Consider the following 19,244-nt stretch of genomic DNA (forward strand, 5'->3'; position numbering starts at 1 on the left):
TAGATTGGACATGGGCAAGAATCCCATAGAAGTAATGGAGTAGTTCTCATTATCAACAAAAGAGTCTGAAATGCAGTACTTGGGAGCAACCTCAAAAATGACAGAATGATCTCCATTCGATTCCAAGGCAAGCCATTCAACATGACAATAATCCAAGTCTATGCCCCTACTGTTGATGCTGAAGAAGCTGACGTTGATCAGTTCTATAAAGACTTAGAAGACATCCTAGAACTAACACCAAAAAAGAAAAAAAAATGTATTCATCATTGGGTATTGGAATGCAAAAGTAGGAAGTCAAGGGTCACCTGGAGTAACAGGCAGGTTTGGCTTTGGAGTACAAAATGAACCAGGGCAAAGGCTAACTGAATCCTACCAAGAGAATGCACTGGTCATAGCAAACACCTTTCCTTCGACAACACAAGAGATGACTGTACACATGGACATCACCAAATGGTCAATACTGAAATAAAATTGATTATATTCTTTGTAGTTGAAAATGGAGAAGCTGTAAAAACAAAGACCTGGAGCTGATTATGGCTCAGATAACCAGCTTCTTATAGCAAAATCCAGGCTTAAGCCAAAGAAAGTGGGAAAACCACTAGGCCAGTCAGATATGACTTAAATCAAATCCCCTATAAATATGTAGTGGAGGTGATAAATAGATTCAAGGGATTAGATCTAGTAAACAGTTTGCCTGAAGAACTGTGGACAGAGGTTCATAGTTCAGAACTAAGAACAGTCTGGAATACTGTTCAGGAGCAGTGAACAAAACCATCCCAAGGGAAAAAAAAAAAAAAAAGCAAAAAGGCAAATGGTTATCTGAGGAGTCTTTACAAATAGTTGAAGAAAGAAGTGAAAAGCAAGGGAGAAAGGGAAAGATGCACCCAACTAAATGCAGAGTTCCAAAGAATAACAAGGAGAGACAAGAAGGCCTTCTTCAACGAACAATGCTTAAAAATAGAGGAAAACAACAGGAGGGGAAAGACGAGAGATCTCTTCAGAAAAATTGGAAATATCAAGGGAACATTCTTCCCAAAGATGGGCACAATAAAAGAGAGAAATGGTTGAGACCTAGTAAAAGCAGAAGAGATTAAAAAGAGATGGAAAGAATACACAAAAAAACTGTAGAAAAAAGAACTGGATATCCATGATGATGTGGTCAGTCACCCAGAGCCAGACATTCTGGAGTGTGAAGTCAAGCAGGCCTTAGGAAGCACTGCTGTCAACAAAGCTAGTGGATGTAATGGAATTCCAGTAGAGCTATTCATAACACTAAGGGATGATGCTCTCAAAGTGTTGCACTCAATATGTCAGCAAATCTGCAAGGCCACAGGACTGGAAGAGGTCAATTCTCTCATCGCAATTCCCAAGAAGGGCAGTACTAAAGAATGTTCAAACCATCAGACAGTTGTATTCATCTCCCATGCAGATGTTCAGGCTGGATTTAGAAAAGGCAGAGGAACGAGAGGGCAATGTGCCAACATCCATTGGATCATAGAAAAAGCAAGAGAATTTCAGATAAACATCTACTTCTGCTTCATTGACAATGCTAAAGCCTTTGACTGTGTGGACCACAAGAAACTGTGGAAAATTCTCAAAGAGATGGGAATACCAGACCACACTTTACTTGCCTCCCTCAAAACCTGTATGCAGGCCAAAAAGCAACAGCTAGAACTGGCCATGGAACAACACACTGATTCCAAATCAGGAAAGGAGTACGTCAAGGTTATATATTGTCACTGATTATTTAACTTATATGCAGAGTACATCATGCGAAATTCCAGGCTGGATGAAGCACAAGCTGGAATCAAGATTGCAGGGAGAAATACCAATAACCTCAGATACGCAGATGACACCACACTTATGGCAGAAAGCAAAGAGGAACCAAAAAGCCTCGTGATGAAGGTGAAAGAAGAGTTAAAAAGCTGATTTAAAACTCAACATTCAAAAAACTAAGATCATGGCATGTGGTCCCATCACTTCATGGCAAATAGATGGGGAAACAATGGAAACAGTGACAGACTTTATTTTCTTGGGCTCCAAAATCACCGCAGATGGTGACTGCAGCCATGAAATTAAAAGATATTTGCTTCTTGGAAGTAAAGCTATGACCAACCTAGCCAGCATATTCAAAAGCAAAAACATTACATTGCCAACAAAGGTCTGTCTAGTCAAAGCTATGGTTTTTCCAGTAATCATGTAGGGATGTGAAAGTTGGACCATAAAGAAGGCTGAGTGCCAAAGCCAAATTGATACTTTCGAACTGTGGTGTTGGAGAAGACTCTTGAGAGTCTCTTGGGCTGTAAGGAGATCAAATCAGTCAATCCTAAAGGAAATCAACCCTGAATATTCATTGGAAGGACTGATGCTGAAGCTGAAGGTTCAACACTTTGGCCACCTGATGCAAAGAGCCAACTCATTAGAGAAGACCCTGATGCTGGGCAACATTGAAGGCAGGAGAAGAAAGGGATGACAGAGGATGAGATGGTTGGATGGATCACCGACTCAATGGATATGAGTTTGTGCTAGCTCCAGGAGATGGTGAGGGACAGGGAAGCCTAGCGTGTTGCTGTCTGTGGGGTCTCAAAGAGTCAGACACGACTGAGCAACTGAACAGCAACCCATGCTAGTAAGATCATGTTTAAAATCTTGAATGCTGGGCCTCAGAATAATGCGAACCAAGAACTTCCAGATGTCCAAGCTGGGTTTAGAAAAGGTAGAGGAACCAGACATCAAATTGCCAACATTCGCTGGATCAGAGAAAACAAGGGAATTTCAGAAAAACACCTACCTCTGTTTCATCTACTATACTAAAGCCTTTGTGTGGGTCGTAACAAACTGTGGAAAACTCTATTGTCACCTTGTCATGCTTTCTCAATCCTGAGCCACTCTGTTGTTCCACATAGCATTCTAATTGTCGCTTCTTGACCCACAGATAGGTTTCTCAGGGGACAGATAAGATGGTCTGGTACTCCCATCTCTTTAAGAGCTTTCCACAGAAAGATTTCCTCTTCATGGGCTCAAAAATCACACCAGATAGTGACTACATCCATAAGATCAGAATACGATTATTTGTTGGCCAGAAAGCTATGACAATCCAAGACAGTGTGTTGAAAAGCAGAGACATCACTCTGCCAACAAAGGTCTGTAAAGTCAAGGCTATGGTCTTCTCAGTGGTCAGGTATGGTTGTGAGAGCGGGACCATAAAGAAGGAAGAGTGCCAGAGGATTGATGCTTTCGAACTGTGGTGCCGCAGAAGACTCCTGAGCATCCCTTGGACAGCAAAGAAATCAAACATTCAATCTTAAAGGAAGTCAACTCTGAATACTCATTGGAAGGATTGATGCTGAAGCTGAAGCTCCAGTATTTTGGTCACCTTCTGTGAACAACCAACTCACTGGATAAGTCCCTGATGTTGGGAAAGATTGAGGGCAGAAGGAGAAGAGGGCTTGAGAGGATGAAATGACTGAATGGCATCACTGATGCAGTGGATTTGAACTTGGGCAAGCTCCAGGAGATGGTGAGGGACAAGGAGGCATGGCATGCTGCAATCCAAGGGGTCACAAAGAGTCAGACATGACTAGGCGACTGAGCAGCAACAACATAGCATTTGTTAGAACAACTTTAAGTGAAAGTCCCTTAGTTGTGTCTGACTCTTTGTGACCCTATGGAGTATACAGCCCATGGAATTCTCCAGGCCAGAATATTGGAGTGCGTAGCCATTCTTTCCTCCAGCAAATCTTCCCAACAATATTGAAATATAATTCACCAATTGAAAGGAATCAATTATAGCATATTCACAGAGAGATGTAACCATTGCCACATTCAACTTTGAAAGGTTTTCATCACCCAGAAGCATTGTTAGAACATTGTTATCCAGGTACCAGCTTCCCAGGTGGCTCAGTGGTAAAGAATCTGCCTGCAATGCAGGAGAATCAGGAGACATGTGTTCGAGACCTGGGTTGGGAAGATCCCCTAAAGAAGGATATGGCAACTCACTCCAGTATGCTTGCCTGGAAAATTCCATGGACAGAGGAGCCTGACAGGCTACAGTCCAAGGGATCCCAGAGTTGGACATGAATGAGCAACTGAGCATGCATGCAAGCATTGAGGTACCAATTTATTCCTGGGCAGTCAGCCCCTATTTCCCTTCAACATTCCCTCTGCTGCTGCTAAGTCACTTCAGTCGTGTCCAACTCTGTGCGACCCCATAGATGGCAGCCCACCAGGCTCCCCCGTCCCTGGGATTCTCCAGGCAAGAACACTGGAGTGGGGTGCCATTTCCTTCTCCAACACATGAAAGTGAAAAGTGAAAGTGAAGTTGCTCAGTCGTGTCCGACTCCTAGTGACCCCATGGACTGCAGCCTACCAGCCTCCTCCGTCCATGGGATTTTCCAGGCAAGAATACTGGAGTGGGGTGCCAGTGCCTTCTCTGCAACATTTCCCTCATCTCTAGACAAACACTAAGCTACTTTCTGTCTAAATGGATTTGCTTATAAACCCTATAAATAAAATCCAACAATTAATATGATCTTTTATTCTTGTTTTCTTTTGCAGAGCATAATGTATTCAAAGTTCACCCACGCTAGGCATCCATGTACTAGACATCTGTACTTCCTTCTTTTCATTTCCAAATAATTTTCCAATGCATGTTTGTAGCGCTTTTACTAATTCATTCATGAAGGGATGGAGATTTGATTTTTTTCTGCTGTTTGGCTATCATGATTAATGCTGCTGTGAATGTCAGCTACAAACATGGTAGTGTGGACTACCGTTTTTACTGTTCCAAGGTAAATACCTAGCAATGGAATTTGAGTCCTAGAGCAACACTAGGTTCAAACTTGGAGGAACTTCCAGACTGTTTTCCAACATCATTTTTATTCCCACTAGCAGGTTCCATGCTTCCAAACTCTCCACGTCCTCTCCGAGGACATGAATCTTGGTTTCTGGATTTTCAAGGAGGGGATGTCACCTATGCTCCCTACATGAACAAGCTCTGGGTTACGTTTCCTATCACAGCTCATAAGCTTGAGCAAACCATAGGTAAGATTTTTCCAGATTTGGCTAATACCCTAAGGGTAAAAACAACTTCTCCCTCTGAAATACTGCCCACATTTATATTTTGGCCTAAACATTTATTCTCTTGGTACTCTACTTATGGAAGCTTTTTATACTTAACCTGTTATTTTTATATGCTTTCACTGGACAAGTAAGCCTTAAAACCAGGCCAACCATGTTACTAAAAATGGAATCTCCAAGGCCTACTTTTTCAATCCTGATATTTTTCTGGCACCAGCGTAGTTGTCAGAATGCAAGTCCACCCAAACCAATGATACTTTATCTCTTCTGTGAGCCAGTGTTGGTTTGTGACATGCTTGTTATCGGCTCACAGTAAGAAACATACAGACATTGAAAGTGAGCATAGCAAGTAAACTACCTTATCTTGACCCAGACTGGAAGTTGCCAAGAAAAAGATGAGCATTTTTATCATGTCATTGGATCTGCTAAGACTGTTGGATTATTAGTCCTCGTGGACTAGAGATTATAGCTTGGTGTTGAAACTAGTGCTTTTAAAAGACTTTTGTGTGGGTCACATGTAAATTGATCAATTGTATAGATACTTTCCCCAGCAAAAGGCATATATACAAAGAAATACAAAAGTTCAGTTCAGTTGCTAAGTCGTATCTGACTCTTTGCAACCCCATGGACTGCAGCACGCCAGGTTTCCCTGTCCATCATCAACTCAGGGAGCTTGCTCAAACTCGTGTCCATCGAGTCAGTGATGCCATCCAACCATCTCATCCTCTGTCATCCCCTTCTCCTCCTGCCTTCGATATTGCCCAGCATCAGGGTCTTCTCCAATGAGTCAGTTCTTCGCATCAGGTGGCCAGAGTATTGGAGTTTCAACTTCAGCATCAGTCCTTCCAATGAATATTCAGGACTGATTTCCTTTAGGATTGACTGGTTGGATCTCCTTGCACTCCCAGGGACTCTCAAGAGTCTTCTCCAAAACCACAGGTCAAGAGCATCAATTCTCTGGTGCCCAGCCTTTTTTATGGTGCAACTCTCACATCCCTATATGACTACTGGAGAAACCATAGCTTTGATTAGACAAACCTTTGCTGGCAAAGTATGTCTCTGCTTTTGAATATACTGTCTAGGTTGGTCATAGCTTTCTTCCAAGCAGCAAGCATCTTTCAATTTCATGGCTGCAGTCACCATCTGCAGTGATTTGGGAGCCCCCCCAAAATAAAGTCTGTCACTGTTTCCATTGTTTCCTCATTATTTTCCATGAAATGATGGGACTGGATGGGATCTTAGTTTTGTGAATGTTGAGTTTTATCTAACTTTTTCACTCTCCTCTTTCACTCGCATCAAGAAGTTCCTCAGTTCCTCTTCCCTTTCTGCCATAAGGGTGGTACATATTTGTGGTTATTGATATTTCTTCCAGCAGTCTTGATTCCAGCTTGTGCTTCATCCAGCCCAGCATTTTGCATGATGTACTCTGCATATAGGGCTTCCCTGATAGCACAGTTGGTAAAGAATCCACCTGCAATGCAGGAGACCCCAGTTCAATTCCTGAGTCAGGAAGATCTGCTGGAGAAGGGATAGGCTGCCATTCCATTATTCTTGGGCTTCCCTTGTGGCTCAGCTGGTAAAGAATCTGCCTGCAATGCGGGAGAACTGGGATTGATTCCTGGGTTGGGAAGATCCCCTGGAGAAGGCAAAGGCTACCCACTCCAGTATTGTGGCCTAGAGAATTCCATGGACAGTCCATGGGGTCGCAAATAGTCAGACACGACTGAACCACTTTCACTTTCACTTTTCACTTTGTATATAAGTTAAATGAGCAGGATGACAATTTATAGCCTTGATGTTCTCCTTTCCCAATTTGGAACCAGTCTGTTGTTCCATGTCCAGTTCTAACTGTTGCGTCTTGACCTGCATACAATTTCTCAGAAGGCAGGTAAGGTGTTCTGTTATTCCGATCTCCTGAAGAATTTTTCACAGTTCGATGTGATCCACACAGTCAAAGGCTTTGGTGTAGTCAATAAAGCCAAAGTAGATGTTTTTCTGGAACTCTCTTGCTTTTCCTATGATCCAACGGATGTTGGCACTTTCATCTCTGGTTCCTCTGCCTTTTCTAAACCCAGCTTGTACATCTGGACGTTCTAGGTTCGCATACTATTGAAACTTAGCTTGGAGAATATTGAGTGTTATTTTGCTAGCATGTGAGATGAGTGCTATTGTGCGGTAGTTTGAACGTTCTTTGGCATTGCCTAACTTACAAAAGTTAACATGCAATAAAATGTCAGTTATATATGTAGGGATCCCATGAAGATTTATAGATCTTCTTTTTTAAGCCTGGAAAGAGACAACAGCAGCTGGAGGACATTTTGAGTAATCATTTCATCATTCAGAAGTGCACTCTGCTTATCTGAGAGTATAAACTAGAGTAGACAGAAACTGGCCCTCATAATGCAACGTCACAGAAGAAGTCGAAAGACATCATTGATTCATTCATCCAACCTGACTGGTTACAAAGTAGCAGACCAAGTTCTGATCCAGATCACTGCTCAAAAAGATTGAAATTTGTCATTCTTTTCCCCTCCCTCGCTCTCCTTCTCCAACCCCAAAATCTGTACTCTCTTCCCAAGTGAAGGGAATTTCACACTTGATGATCTTGGTGGAAGGCAGACAGCTTCTTCCATTAGACAGAAAACCTTGCTTCCTAAATATTCTGCAGGTAGAAAGAGGCTGAGGCTCCACCAGGCAGGTTACCACATGCTGGACTCTTCCTTAGGACATGGTGCCACAGAGAGACTGGAACTGCACTGAATGTGTTAGGCGCATGTGGCACATGGGGCAGGGGTGGCAGTGTGCTGTCCAGGTGTCAGGAGCAGCAGAGAGCGGGTCTACCACAGGGTCCATTGTCCAGCATCAGGGCTCTCAGTGCTGTGACAGTGGTGTCTGTGCTCACCTGCAGGGGAAGGGGTTCCTGGGTGGGACCCGACCAAGGAGGCGTTGAGGATTCTGTTCCCGGCTGTGGCCTCAGGGCAATTCAGTGGTTTTCCCTGAAATAAACCCAAAACCACAAGTGTGCCTCTCTCTGTTCAATTTAGAACAATTTGAAATTTTTTTTCCTCCATACAGAACTACCTAAGAATTTCATGTAGGGAAATCTCAGAGAGCAAGGATTCAGAGACTTTTCCTTCTGCTTTATTATGATTGATATACAATATTGAGTCAGTTTATGGTGTACCGTTGTTGATTTGATACACTTCTGTACTGCAAAATAATCACCACGATAGCTTTATCTGACAACTGAATCATGTCACATAATTACCTCTTCTGTGTGTGTGGAGTAAATTTAGATCTACTCTCTTAGCAACTCAGAGACTCTCTTTATGGTGAGCCGATAATCACTTCCTAAATTTTCAGCCTGGTGATAGCACACGGCAGAAACAACATGTAACTCGAACCAAATGTTTTGTCTTTTTCCCCTCAGGAAAAAAAACATTTAAATGTGTGTTTAAGACCCCTCCCTACCTTAATCATTCTCTGATCTTTAACGTCAGTGGATCCCAGTCTGCTCAGGACTGCTTGTAGAGCTTGTTACAAAATAGTCAGGACTCTTCCCAGATCCACCATCTACAGTGTAGGGCACAGAGTCCGGGAGTCTATTATGAACGAGCTGTACAGGGAGGCTGGTGCATAGCCAGGTAGGAATCCAGATCTGTGTTCCTGCTATGAAATGTGTGATCTGAAGATCAGCACCAACCATGTTATAAGTCTATTCCAGACCTTCTGTCTCTAAGAGGAGTGCAGGTGAAAGACATTCCTTCATGTCCTTCAGGACCCCTTTCCATGTGCCATCTAGACATCAGAATGGTGCCGTCTGCTCACGTGTGTGGTCTGATCAGTTCCCATAGCGCAGGGGATTCAGGATTCAGTCCTCATCCCTCTGCTTCTATAGCCAATTCTCCCCTCATCTGTTCTCAAGGTTCTAAACATCATTTATATGGTGTCAACACTTCCATCTATTTCTCCTGTAAGGTCATCTCACCTAAACCTTAGACTAGTAAACCCAACTCAGTTGCACTTCCCTAAACCAAATGCTAATGGCGATTCCTCTCCAAATATGCTCCTTCCAGAGTCCCCTCATTTCCACAGTAGGCGCCCCACATGCTTACTTGCAAATCTCAAATTTTGCGGTCCTCCTTCACTCTTTCTCATAACTCAGATTTAATCCACTAGGATGTGCTGTAAATGCATTTTCAGAATAGATCAAGAATCCTCTCACTCACCACCCTCTTCCCTGCTCACACCCCAGACAAGCAGCAGCCTCCCCAGCCTGGACCCTGTGCTGTTTCCCTCAGGCTCCTCTGCGCCTCCCTTGCCCTTCACCTCCTGACTCTGCACAGCAGCCTGGCTGACGCTTCCAGAGAGCAGTCACACCAGGTCCTCTTCTGTTCAAATCATCCTATAACTCTAAGCTTACTGAGATAAAATCAACCCCCTCTAACATCCTGGAGGCCCACAGGATCTGGCCAGACATGGGATCTCATCACAATTCCTTTTCCTCAGCCCCAGCTGCCTCCTGGTTCTCCCTTGAACACAGACACTCTCCTGCCCTCGTGCATTTGCCCTGGAGGCTCCTCTTCCTGGAGAGAACCTCCCCTAGACCTCCTTGTGGACATTCCTTCATGTTCTTCACAGCTTTGCTTAAAGGTTACATTTTCAATGAGGCCCACTGTCCACCCTAGTAACACAGCCACCTGCCCTGTCCCCACACACTTATACCCTGGATCACCTACCTCAGAGCACTTACCAACCTGTACGGGAAACACTTCCCTCACTTACTAGGCTCATAGTCATGCTCTACCCCTTCCCCCTAGAACACATGGCACATGGCTGACAGGGTTTGTCTGTTGTTCGTTCACTGAGTTCTCCTAGATGCAAAATAGTGTGTCATGTCTCTGTCACACAACAAATATCAGTTCACTGAATGGTCAGTAAAGTGCTTCCCTATTCCAGAGATACTGTCTTTATTGATGTGACCTCAGGCCACATGCTGTCTCATGGCAGTTACAGCACAACCTCCATTCACACTGACCTCAATGCCACCTGTATTTTACTCACAAAGGCTGGTCTCCCTTCCCTCCCACACCAATCAGCCTGCACACCACACACAAGGCTCTTTATCTCTTCAGAAAGGAAGATCCTTTGCTTCCAGCTCTTATATTCAACCTGCTGTGATTTTATTAGACTCTGCTTTCTAAATCCATGAGTTGAGACAGGAGCCAACAGTAACCTTAGAACATGTAAGGGCAGACTGCAGACAAGAGAGAAGCCCAGCAAGAATTAAGTCAAGATATGAAACTATTGGGTCCCTCCTCTTTGCAAGTTCCATCACGTGGTTCCTTTAAAAAGATGAAGAAAAGTTGGAAAGAAGAATCCAGAAAAATCTCTAGGAGAGCAAGAGCTAGATGACTCTGAAAATTCTCTCTTGACACCGAGAATCCTGTGTGCACAGACCCCTTGGGCTTGTGGGGACAATGACAGGGAAAGTGACCCCTGCTCCTGTCAGAGATGGGGTCACCCGGAGAAGAATGAGACCAGGACTCTACACATGAAACGGAACAGTCACTACACCAACAACAAAAATACACAATAACTAAATAAGCAAAATATAAAAACATTCAAAAAAAGACAGGAGCTAATATTGGACCAAGGCCTGATCCTAGGGTAACTGTTTAAGAAACACACCCTGCCCATGGTCCTGGAGATACAACCAGGCCCATGTGATTTCTGAGTCCATGATCACAGGTCCTTGTTGGGACAAGGATTTACTGAAGGGACAAGAACAAAGGAATGGAGAAGAGGACCCAGTCCAGGAGTGACCATCGGCAGACATGGGCAGTCCAGTGCATGCCCACTAGGTACTGATCACTGACTGGGCACAGGCCCTGTCCACACTCAGCTCCTCACAGCTTCCGCCTGTCCCTCTTGCAGCTGACTCAGCACAGCAAATGTGGATCGTTCTGGAAGGTTCTCAGTGTTTCAATTTAATTCCTGTTTCAAACTTTAGGAATCCTCACCTTTATTATCCAATCCCCCTTCATGGCATCAATTAGAAAAAACAAATTCATATATACAGATTTTATTTTCAATAAGGAAAGAAGATATCATTATTCAGTGCATATAAAGTAAAGACAGGGATAGACATGGTCCAGCCTCGTCTCTGCTGGAACAGGACAGTGGATCAGGGAAGAGAACACAGGTCAGGGTGGGGAGGGGCAGCAGTGGGCATGGGTGGGCCAGTCTCCCTAACTCCTACGTTATGCGAATAGGGGCACAGACACATTCAGATGCAGCTGCAGAAAGAGGGGTCCAGGGATCTGATGTCACATAGCGAGATGAAGCATCACTCAGTCCCCCCAAGGCCGGTGTCTCACACTGTGAGAGAAAAGAATCAGGAACCAGTTCAGGTCAATCATGCCAGGGCTGAGATTCTCCACAGCCCCCCACATGCTCACATGTCCCACTCAAAGATTCCCACCACCCAATATGTCCCCTTTGCCCCATCCCCCTTCCAATCTAGACACCCCAGGGTTTCACCTTTAGGAACCGTGAGAGACACATCAGAGCCCTGGGCACTGTCACTGCCTGGGGGAGAACAAGACCCGGACATGGTCAGAACCCACAGGAGAGAAACTAGAGAAGGAACTTTGAGGAGGGTGAGCCCCTGTGGCCTCCTGTCTGCACCCACACAAGGGACTCAGGAATCACCCCCTCCACACTTACTTGAAGCCTGGATATAAGTCCCTCGTTTTTCACCTGTTAGAAGAAAATACAATGTGAGAGGCCAGAGAGAAGACTGAATCATGTGATGCTAGAGGAACCCCTAGTCCTGGACCCCAGAGAACTTTCTGGAACTGTGGCCAAAGCTCATGCTAGGATCAGGAACACAGAGAAGGGAGACCTGTAAGGACTGGACCAACTGCCCTCGTGGAGGTCTGTCCTCAGCAAGGACCTCCCTTCTGACCTTCAAGTGCTGGAAACCTGGTTCCCAACTGGAATTAGGAAGGTGAAAATTTCACTTTCATTTTCCCATGTGCTTTAGAAAAGGAAAATGTTAGCATCAGATCCAGACTCCACATGTGTGTGGAGGGTACTTTCCAGTAACCAGGCAGGTAAACTTCTACCTGGGCTTGAAACCCCCAGTGAGACAAGAAAACTCAGATCCCTCCCTCCCTTCCCTACCTGAGCGCTTCTTCATGCAGATCACAACTCCAGCCACCACAGCTCCAGTGACCACGAGGAGAACCAGGCCAACAATGATGCCCATGGTGAGGAAGGAGGGCTGAGGAGGTTCTGTGGAAGAAAGGGAAGGGGCCCTGACCTCAGCTTGAGCCCTGACCTTGCTGAACTGAATCCTGAAGGGCTCCTGCTTTATCTGAGAGGAAGCTCCATTCTGATCCCCTCCTTACCCCATTTCAGGGTGAGGGGCTCCTGAAGCCCCTCATGCTGCACTCGGCATGTGTATTTCTGCTCCTCTCCAGAAGGCACCACCAGGGCCACCCACTTCTGGAAGTTTCCGTCCCCTGAAGGCCTGGTCTCCACAAGCTCCATGTCCTGGGTCTGGTCCTCCCCATTGCGCTGCCAGGTCAGTGAGATGTCCTCAGGGTAGAAGCCCAGGGCCCAGCACCTCAGGGTGACCTCACGACCAGAGATGGGGTGATGGGTCACATGTGCCTTTGGAGGGTCTAAGGAAGAATCAGAAAATTCACAGTTTGTGTTACCTCCATGGGTCACTGAAGCAGCATCATGTGACCATCCTGAGAAAGGACAGAACAGTGATTTTTTTCCCCAGCTTTACTGAGGTATACTTAACAAAAATTGTAGATATTTAGAGTGTACTACATGTTGCTTTGATACATATGTACACTGTGAAGGTAATTAATGTATTCATCAACTTACCTTATGTGTGCGTCTGTTTGACAGGGGTGATGAGAATGATTAAGATCAATTTTAAAGTATATAATACAGGATTATTATTAACTATAGTCACCAGGCTGTACATCAGATCCCCAGATGTAGTATGAACTTTTTTACCCTCTGAGCTACAGAACATTCAGGACCATGGTTTCGGAAAAAAAAAAAAAAAACAAACAGCACAAGAGCTAGATAACAGCCTTATCTTAGAGATCTATATTAGTCCTTGGAAATTTCTAGAATGAGAGACTAGGATAGGCGCTCTAAAAATGTGAGGGGGAGAATACAGACTAAAGGTCCTGATTCTGGTGGAGGCTGAATGACTCAGAAAAGCTGGAGTCAGGCCTCCTATGATGCTCTCAGGGTGAGAACAGGCCTTGAGAGACAAAGTCATGGATCACAAGATGGTGGCCGGGGTCAAAGGGCACCGCTGACCAGCTCTTTCAGGGATGGTTTCCTGCGTCATTCCTTAAGACCCTGTGTTCCTTTATTGTCCTTCAGAGAAGAGGGGCCACTGGTGGCTGTCTTGTACAGAATATGAAAACCCGAGCGGATTTCCTTCCTCTCCTGACAAGAGCCTGGGGCGCTGTTCCCACAGGGACCCCATTTTTCTCTCTTCGTGGGAAGCCAGCTCCAGCCCAAGGGGAGATCAGGGCGGCCCCGCGCCCCTCGCACCTGCGCGCAGCAGCGTGTCCTTCCCGTTCTCCAGGTATCTGCGGAGCCACTCCACGCACGTGCCCTCCAGGTAGTTCCTGTGTCCCTCCGCATCACCTGCCGCCTCCACCTTGCGCTTGGTGATCTGAGCCGCCGTGTCCGCCGCGGTCCAGGAGCGCAGGTCCTCGTTCAGGGCGATGTAATCTCTGCCGTCGTAGCCGTACTGCTCATACCCGCGGAGAAGGCGCCCGTCCGGCCCCACGTCGCAGCCGTACATCCACTGGACGGTGTGAGACCCTGACCCGCCCCGACCACCCGCGGTGATTAAACCCAAACTGAAAATGAAACCGGGTCAAGCCCCGCCGGCTCCTCCCGGGCGGGGGTCGGGCGTGTTCCGCAATGTCGGGGTGACCCTTGGACCCGCAGACTCGGGCGACCCCGCCGGTCCCTGGGGATGGGGGTCGTGACCCGGACCCGGGCCCGCGTCGCTCACCGGCCTCGCTCTGGTTGTAGTAGCCGCGCAGGGTGTTCAGGTTCACTCGGAAAGTCTGTGCGGAGTCCTTGGTTCTCCGCGTGTTCCGATCCCAATACTCCGGCCCCTCCTGCTCCACCCACCGCGCCCGCGGCTCCATCCTCGGATCCGGGGCGTCGCTGTCGAACCGCACGAACTGCGTGTCGTCCACATAGCCGACGGCGATGAAGCGGGGCTCCCCGAGGCCGGGCCGGGACACGCCGGTGTAGAAATACCTCAGGGAGTGGGAGCCTGGGGGCGGGGAGGGGTGAGACCGGGCCCGACCTCCTCGCGGCGCGGGTCCCGGGTCCGAGGTGAGGGGCCCGGGAGGGCGGAGGGGGCGTAGGGCCAGCGAGATGGAAGCGGTTGAAGACCGGCCCGAACTCCGGAGGGGGAAGAAAAGAGGGGTCGGGATGCAAGGGAGGGACAGGCCGGGACCAGGGTGAGGGGGCGGCTCTGGGCAGGGGCGTCGGGGTCGCTCGTTCCCTGGGGTCCTGCCCCCAGACTCCCGGGCGGTCCTCTCGCCCCTCCTCGCAGAGGCCGTTCCCTCCCGACCCCGCACTCACCAGCCCGGGTCTCGGTCAGGACCAGGACCCCCGAGAGCAGCAGGAGGAGGGCTCGCGGCCCCATGACTCGCATCCTCTGGGTCTGGGAAGAAACAGAGTCCTGACGGGTCGGTGGAGACCTTATAACTGGGATCCGCGGAGACGCTGATTGGTTTTTCTAGAAACTGAACACCCAGTGGCAGTGAGAACTGGGGCCGCATCATGAGTGTCTAGGCAGGAGGGCGCGACACAGGTTGTGAGAGAGAAAGTGAAACTCGGGGAGAAGGGGAATCCCCAACACGGAGCGTCCCAGCCCCAGACACAGCCCTTGACCCTGAGATCCTGAGCGGCTCGCCCACCAGGGACCTGGGACTTTGCCCCGATCCCTCCCCTCCTGCTAGGTAGAATGTTCAAACTACCAACTAATTGCACTCATCTCACATGCTAACAAAGTAATGCTCAAAATTCTCCAAACCAGGCTTCAACAGTACGTGAACAGTGAACTTTCAGACGTTCAAGCTGGATTTAGAAAAGCCAGAGGAGCCAGAGATCAAAGTGCCAACATCACCTGGATCATCAAAAAAGCAAAAGAGAAAACATCTACTTCTGCTTTATTGACTATGCCAAAGCCTGTCTGTATGGATCACAACAAACTGTGAAAAATTCTTCAAGAGATGGGAATACCAGACCATCTGACCTGCCTCCTGAGAAATCTGTATGCAGGTAAAGAAGCAACAGTTAGAACAGGACACGGAAAAACAGACTGGTTCCAAATCGGGAAAGGAGTACGTCAAGGCTGTATGTTGTCACCCTGATTATTTAACTTATATGCAGAGTACCTCAATGGCACCCCGCTCCAGTACTCTTGCCTGGAAAATCCCATGGGCAGAGGAGCCTGGTAGGCTGAAGTCCATGCGGTCGCAAAGAGTTGGACATGACTGAGCGACTTCACTTTCACTTTTCACTTTCATGCATTGGAGAAGGAAATGGCAACCCACTCCAGTGTTCTTGCCTGGAGAATCCCAGGGACGGGGGAGCCTGGTGGGCTGCCATCAATGGAATGGCACAGAGTCAGACACGATTGAAGCGACTTAGCAGCAGCAGCAGCAGCATCTCATGTGGTCTAATGCACCTGACTTGAGGCCCACTAATCACAAAGAGCAGTCCATTCCAAGAGAACATTCTGTGGTGAAAGAATTGTTCTATGGCTGTGCGGTCCAGTTAGGTAGCCAGTAGCTACATGAGACTCCTTAGCACCTTAAAGTGTCTGTTGTGCTGAGCACTTTTATTTATTTTAATTTAAATAGTAATATGTGGCTATTAGGTAGCATATTGGTCAATGCATATCTAGAATGTTGTTAATTAATTTCCCATCTCTTTCCCTAAAAGATACTGTGTGACTCATAGGTTGATGCATACTAAAATAATATTAATATTGAAGTCATGGATTTGTCTGTGCAGGTCTTAGATATGTCTTTAAAATAAAGCATGGTCTGAAAGTTTCTTTAATGTGTATTTTAACAGAGTGTTCAGACATTAGCCAAACCATGGTTTATCACCTTAAGGTCGTAAGTGTTCAAAACTGCCCATCACTGCTAGTTGTCCAATAATGAGAAATGGGTATAATCCTTGGTCTCTTGGTGTTTTCCTTAACCTGGTAAACATAAGGACACACAGAAGTTATCAACTGAACACAACAGATATTAATACTTGATAGAGCTTGTACATACTTGTAAAGTTATGAAGCGGAAGATGTAACATTAGAATCCACCACCTTATTACTTTTTACTTACTACTCCTGCTATATTTTCTCTTTGAATTCAATCAGTTCTGTTTCCCTTCACCCTTGGACCCCTCTCTCCAAGACAAAAATATACATGAAGTTTTTACTCTTGTGGAATGAAGCATTTTATGACCCAAAGATGAAAAGCCATCAAAACACATAAATCTTCCCTATGTCAAGCAGACACTCACAAGATACAAACATATGCCCCTATTCCGATGGAAAGACACACAAAATTTTTGGCAAACAGGTAACATGTCTCAGTGTTCTTCAGTCAAAGACCACCAGGAACAAAGCTGTGGGCCATCAAGTTGGATTTATTCTGGATGCAGCAAGGGAATCACAGAGCATCAGGGACCATGGCGTCTCTTGTGATGTGTTAGAACATATAGAGCAGGGGGTCCCCAAGCTCTGGGCTTGGCCCGGTATCTCCTGTCAGATCAGTGCCAACATTAGATTAGAAATAAAGTGTACAATAAATGCAATGTGCTTGAATCATCCTGAAACTACTTCCCCCTCCCCTGGTCTGTGGAAAAATTGTCTTCCATGAAATCAATTCCTGTGCCAAAAATGCTGAGGACTGCTAACATACAGGATATGGACTTTGGCTGGGTAAGTTTGAGGGGCATCTGTGCAAGACTGTGCTTCCCTGATATCTCAGTTGGTAAAGAATCCACCTGCAATGTGGGAGAACCCGGTTCAATTCTTGGGTTGGGAAAATCCACTGGAGAAGGGATAGGCTACCCATTCTGGTATTCTTGGGCTTCCCTTGTGGCTCAGCTGGTAAAGAATCCACCTGCAATATGGGAAACATGGGTTTGATCCCTGGATTGGGAAGATCCCCTGGAGAAGGGAAAGGCTACCCACTCCAGTATTCTGGACTGGAGAATTTCATGCACCATGTAGTCCGTGGGGCTGCAAAGAGTCAGACTCAACTGAGTGACTTTAACTTTCAGATGCAAGACTGGCTCACTTTGATTGGGTGTTGTTAGGAAGTGGGGGTATTTCTATGACTGGGCATCTCAGTGAGTCTTCCCTGTAGGGAGGGCAGACTAGAGCGAGGATACAGATGTGACTGGAAAGAAATAGCGGTCACTGGTATTAGCACAGGGAGAGGTTTGGTACATGGTGAGGGGCACAGTGCCACTTCTTTGGTCTGTGCTTAGAATGATGTCTTGGTCTTGTTTTGTCTCTCTGTGTCACGCACTCGATGTCCTTGTCTGATGTTGGTCTTCTGTGAGATGACCTATGTCCAACAAGAGAATAACACAGCCGTGTGGTGAGCACCAGCCCAGCCAGAGGATCAGAATGTACATCCTAATGTATGAGTTGAAGGTGGTCTGTCAAATGTTTACAAATGTAAGAGATTTTTGCTGCTGCTGCTGCTGCTAAATCACTTCAGTCATGTCCAATTCTGTGCGACCCCATAGACGGCAGCCCACCAGGCTCCCCCGTCCCTGGGATTCTCCAGGCAAGAACACTGGATTGGGTTGCCATTTCCTTCTCCAATGCATGAAAGTGAAAAGTGAAAGTGAAGTCGCTCAGTCATGTCCGACTCTTCGTGACCCCATGGACTGCAGCCTACCAGGCTCCTCTGTCCATGGGATTTTCCAGGCAAGAGTGCTGGAGTGGGTTCCCATTGCCTTCTCTGAAGGGATTTTTAATCCCCTGTAATTTTTGAAAGCATTATTTACCAGCTGCTGCTGCTAAGTCGCTCTTCAGTCATGTCCGACTCTGTGTGACCCCGTAGACGGCAGCCCACCAGGCTAGCCCATCCCTGGGATTCTCCAGGCAAGAACACTGGAGTGGGTTGCCATTTCCTTCTCCAATGCAGGAAAGTGAAAAGTGAAAGTGAAGTCGCTCAGTCGTGTCCGACTCTTCTCGACCTCATGGACTGCAGCCTACCAGGCCGCTCCATTCATGGGATTTGCCAGGCAAGAGTACTGGAGTGGGGTGCCACTGCCTTCTCCGTATTTACCAACATGCAAGAGAATTGAAAAGATACTTAGGAATATACAAAAATAAATAATTCATGTTCTTCCCTTCATTCCCCATTCACCCACCTCCTCTACTCAGAAATGATTGCAGTTAGAAATTTCTTATTTTTTCTTCCCAGAAAAGTCGATCTGTTCATTAATGAATATTGTTATATCAGTAAAAGAGCTCAGACACAGCCTGGGAGAACTTATTGCAAATTCACATATCTGATAAAGGACTTGTTTTAAAATACACACAGAACTCTTAATTTCAACAAACAATAACTAGTAACCTTTTAAAAATAAAGTCTGAACAGATAAATACCTCTTCAGAAAGACATAACAATGGAAATGCATATGAAAAGATGCTAAACATCTTATGTTTTTAAGAAATGTAAATTAAAAAATGACAGTAATGTATCATTACGCCTAATAGAATATCTAGAATCTAAGAACAGGTGATGCCAAGTGCTGACCAGGACATGGTGCAGCAGAAACCCTTGCTCACTGGGGCAGGAATAGGAAGCAGTGCAGCTGCTGGAAACTAGTCAGCAGTTTCTTACGAAGCTACACAGAGACTCTCCATCCAGTCTATCCATCAATCTAGTACTTGTTCAACTCATTTGAAAACTTATTTTTGCACAAACACTTACAACACTTGTTGATAGAAGAGCACCCCTTAAGTGTGGCATGTGCATGGAACTTCCTTCTAAAGACTATAGTGTGGAAAGTAGGGAAGTAAAAATAGAAGTTTACAAGGAGAAACCTGGGACATG

The 19,244-nt window shown here is 46.3% G+C and overlaps 2 protein-coding genes across 4 annotated transcripts in view; both read right to left on the minus strand.

Moving 5' to 3' along the window:
- LOC133236939 (BOLA class I histocompatibility antigen, alpha chain BL3-6) overlaps nt 1–14,853 on the minus strand; it is a 44,855-nt gene extending 30,002 nt beyond the window's left edge. Inside the window, exons 1-8 of one of the 3 annotated variants that reach the window (XM_061399235.1) lie at nt 14,731–14,853; nt 14,147–14,416; nt 13,675–13,950; nt 12,495–12,770; nt 12,268–12,378; nt 11,809–11,841; nt 11,623–11,670; nt 11,149–11,460 (exon numbers count right to left, since the gene is read on the minus strand). In XM_061399235.1, coding sequence (XP_061255219.1) covers nt 11,456–11,460; nt 11,623–11,670; nt 11,809–11,841; nt 12,268–12,378; nt 12,495–12,770; nt 13,675–13,950; nt 14,147–14,416; nt 14,731–14,803 — 1,092 coding nt within the window. In that variant the 5' untranslated portion in view covers nt 14,804–14,853 and the 3' untranslated portion in view covers nt 11,149–11,455. Of the gene's footprint in view, nt 1–11,148; nt 11,461–11,622; nt 11,671–11,808; nt 11,842–12,267; nt 12,379–12,494; nt 12,771–13,674; nt 13,951–14,146; nt 14,417–14,730 lie in introns of those variants that run through there. The other 2 variants (XM_061399234.1, XM_061399236.1) reach the window with 2 other exon arrangements.
- LOC133236929 (BOLA class I histocompatibility antigen, alpha chain BL3-7-like) overlaps nt 1–19,244 on the minus strand; it is a 227,641-nt gene that overhangs the window by 156,969 nt on the left and 51,428 nt on the right. The window lies entirely within an intron of this gene.

The sequence above is a fragment of the Bos javanicus genome, chromosome 23, assembly GCF_032452875.1.
Source record: "Bos javanicus breed banteng chromosome 23, ARS-OSU_banteng_1.0, whole genome shotgun sequence".
Lineage (NCBI taxonomy): Eukaryota > Metazoa > Chordata > Mammalia > Artiodactyla > Bovidae > Bos > Bos javanicus.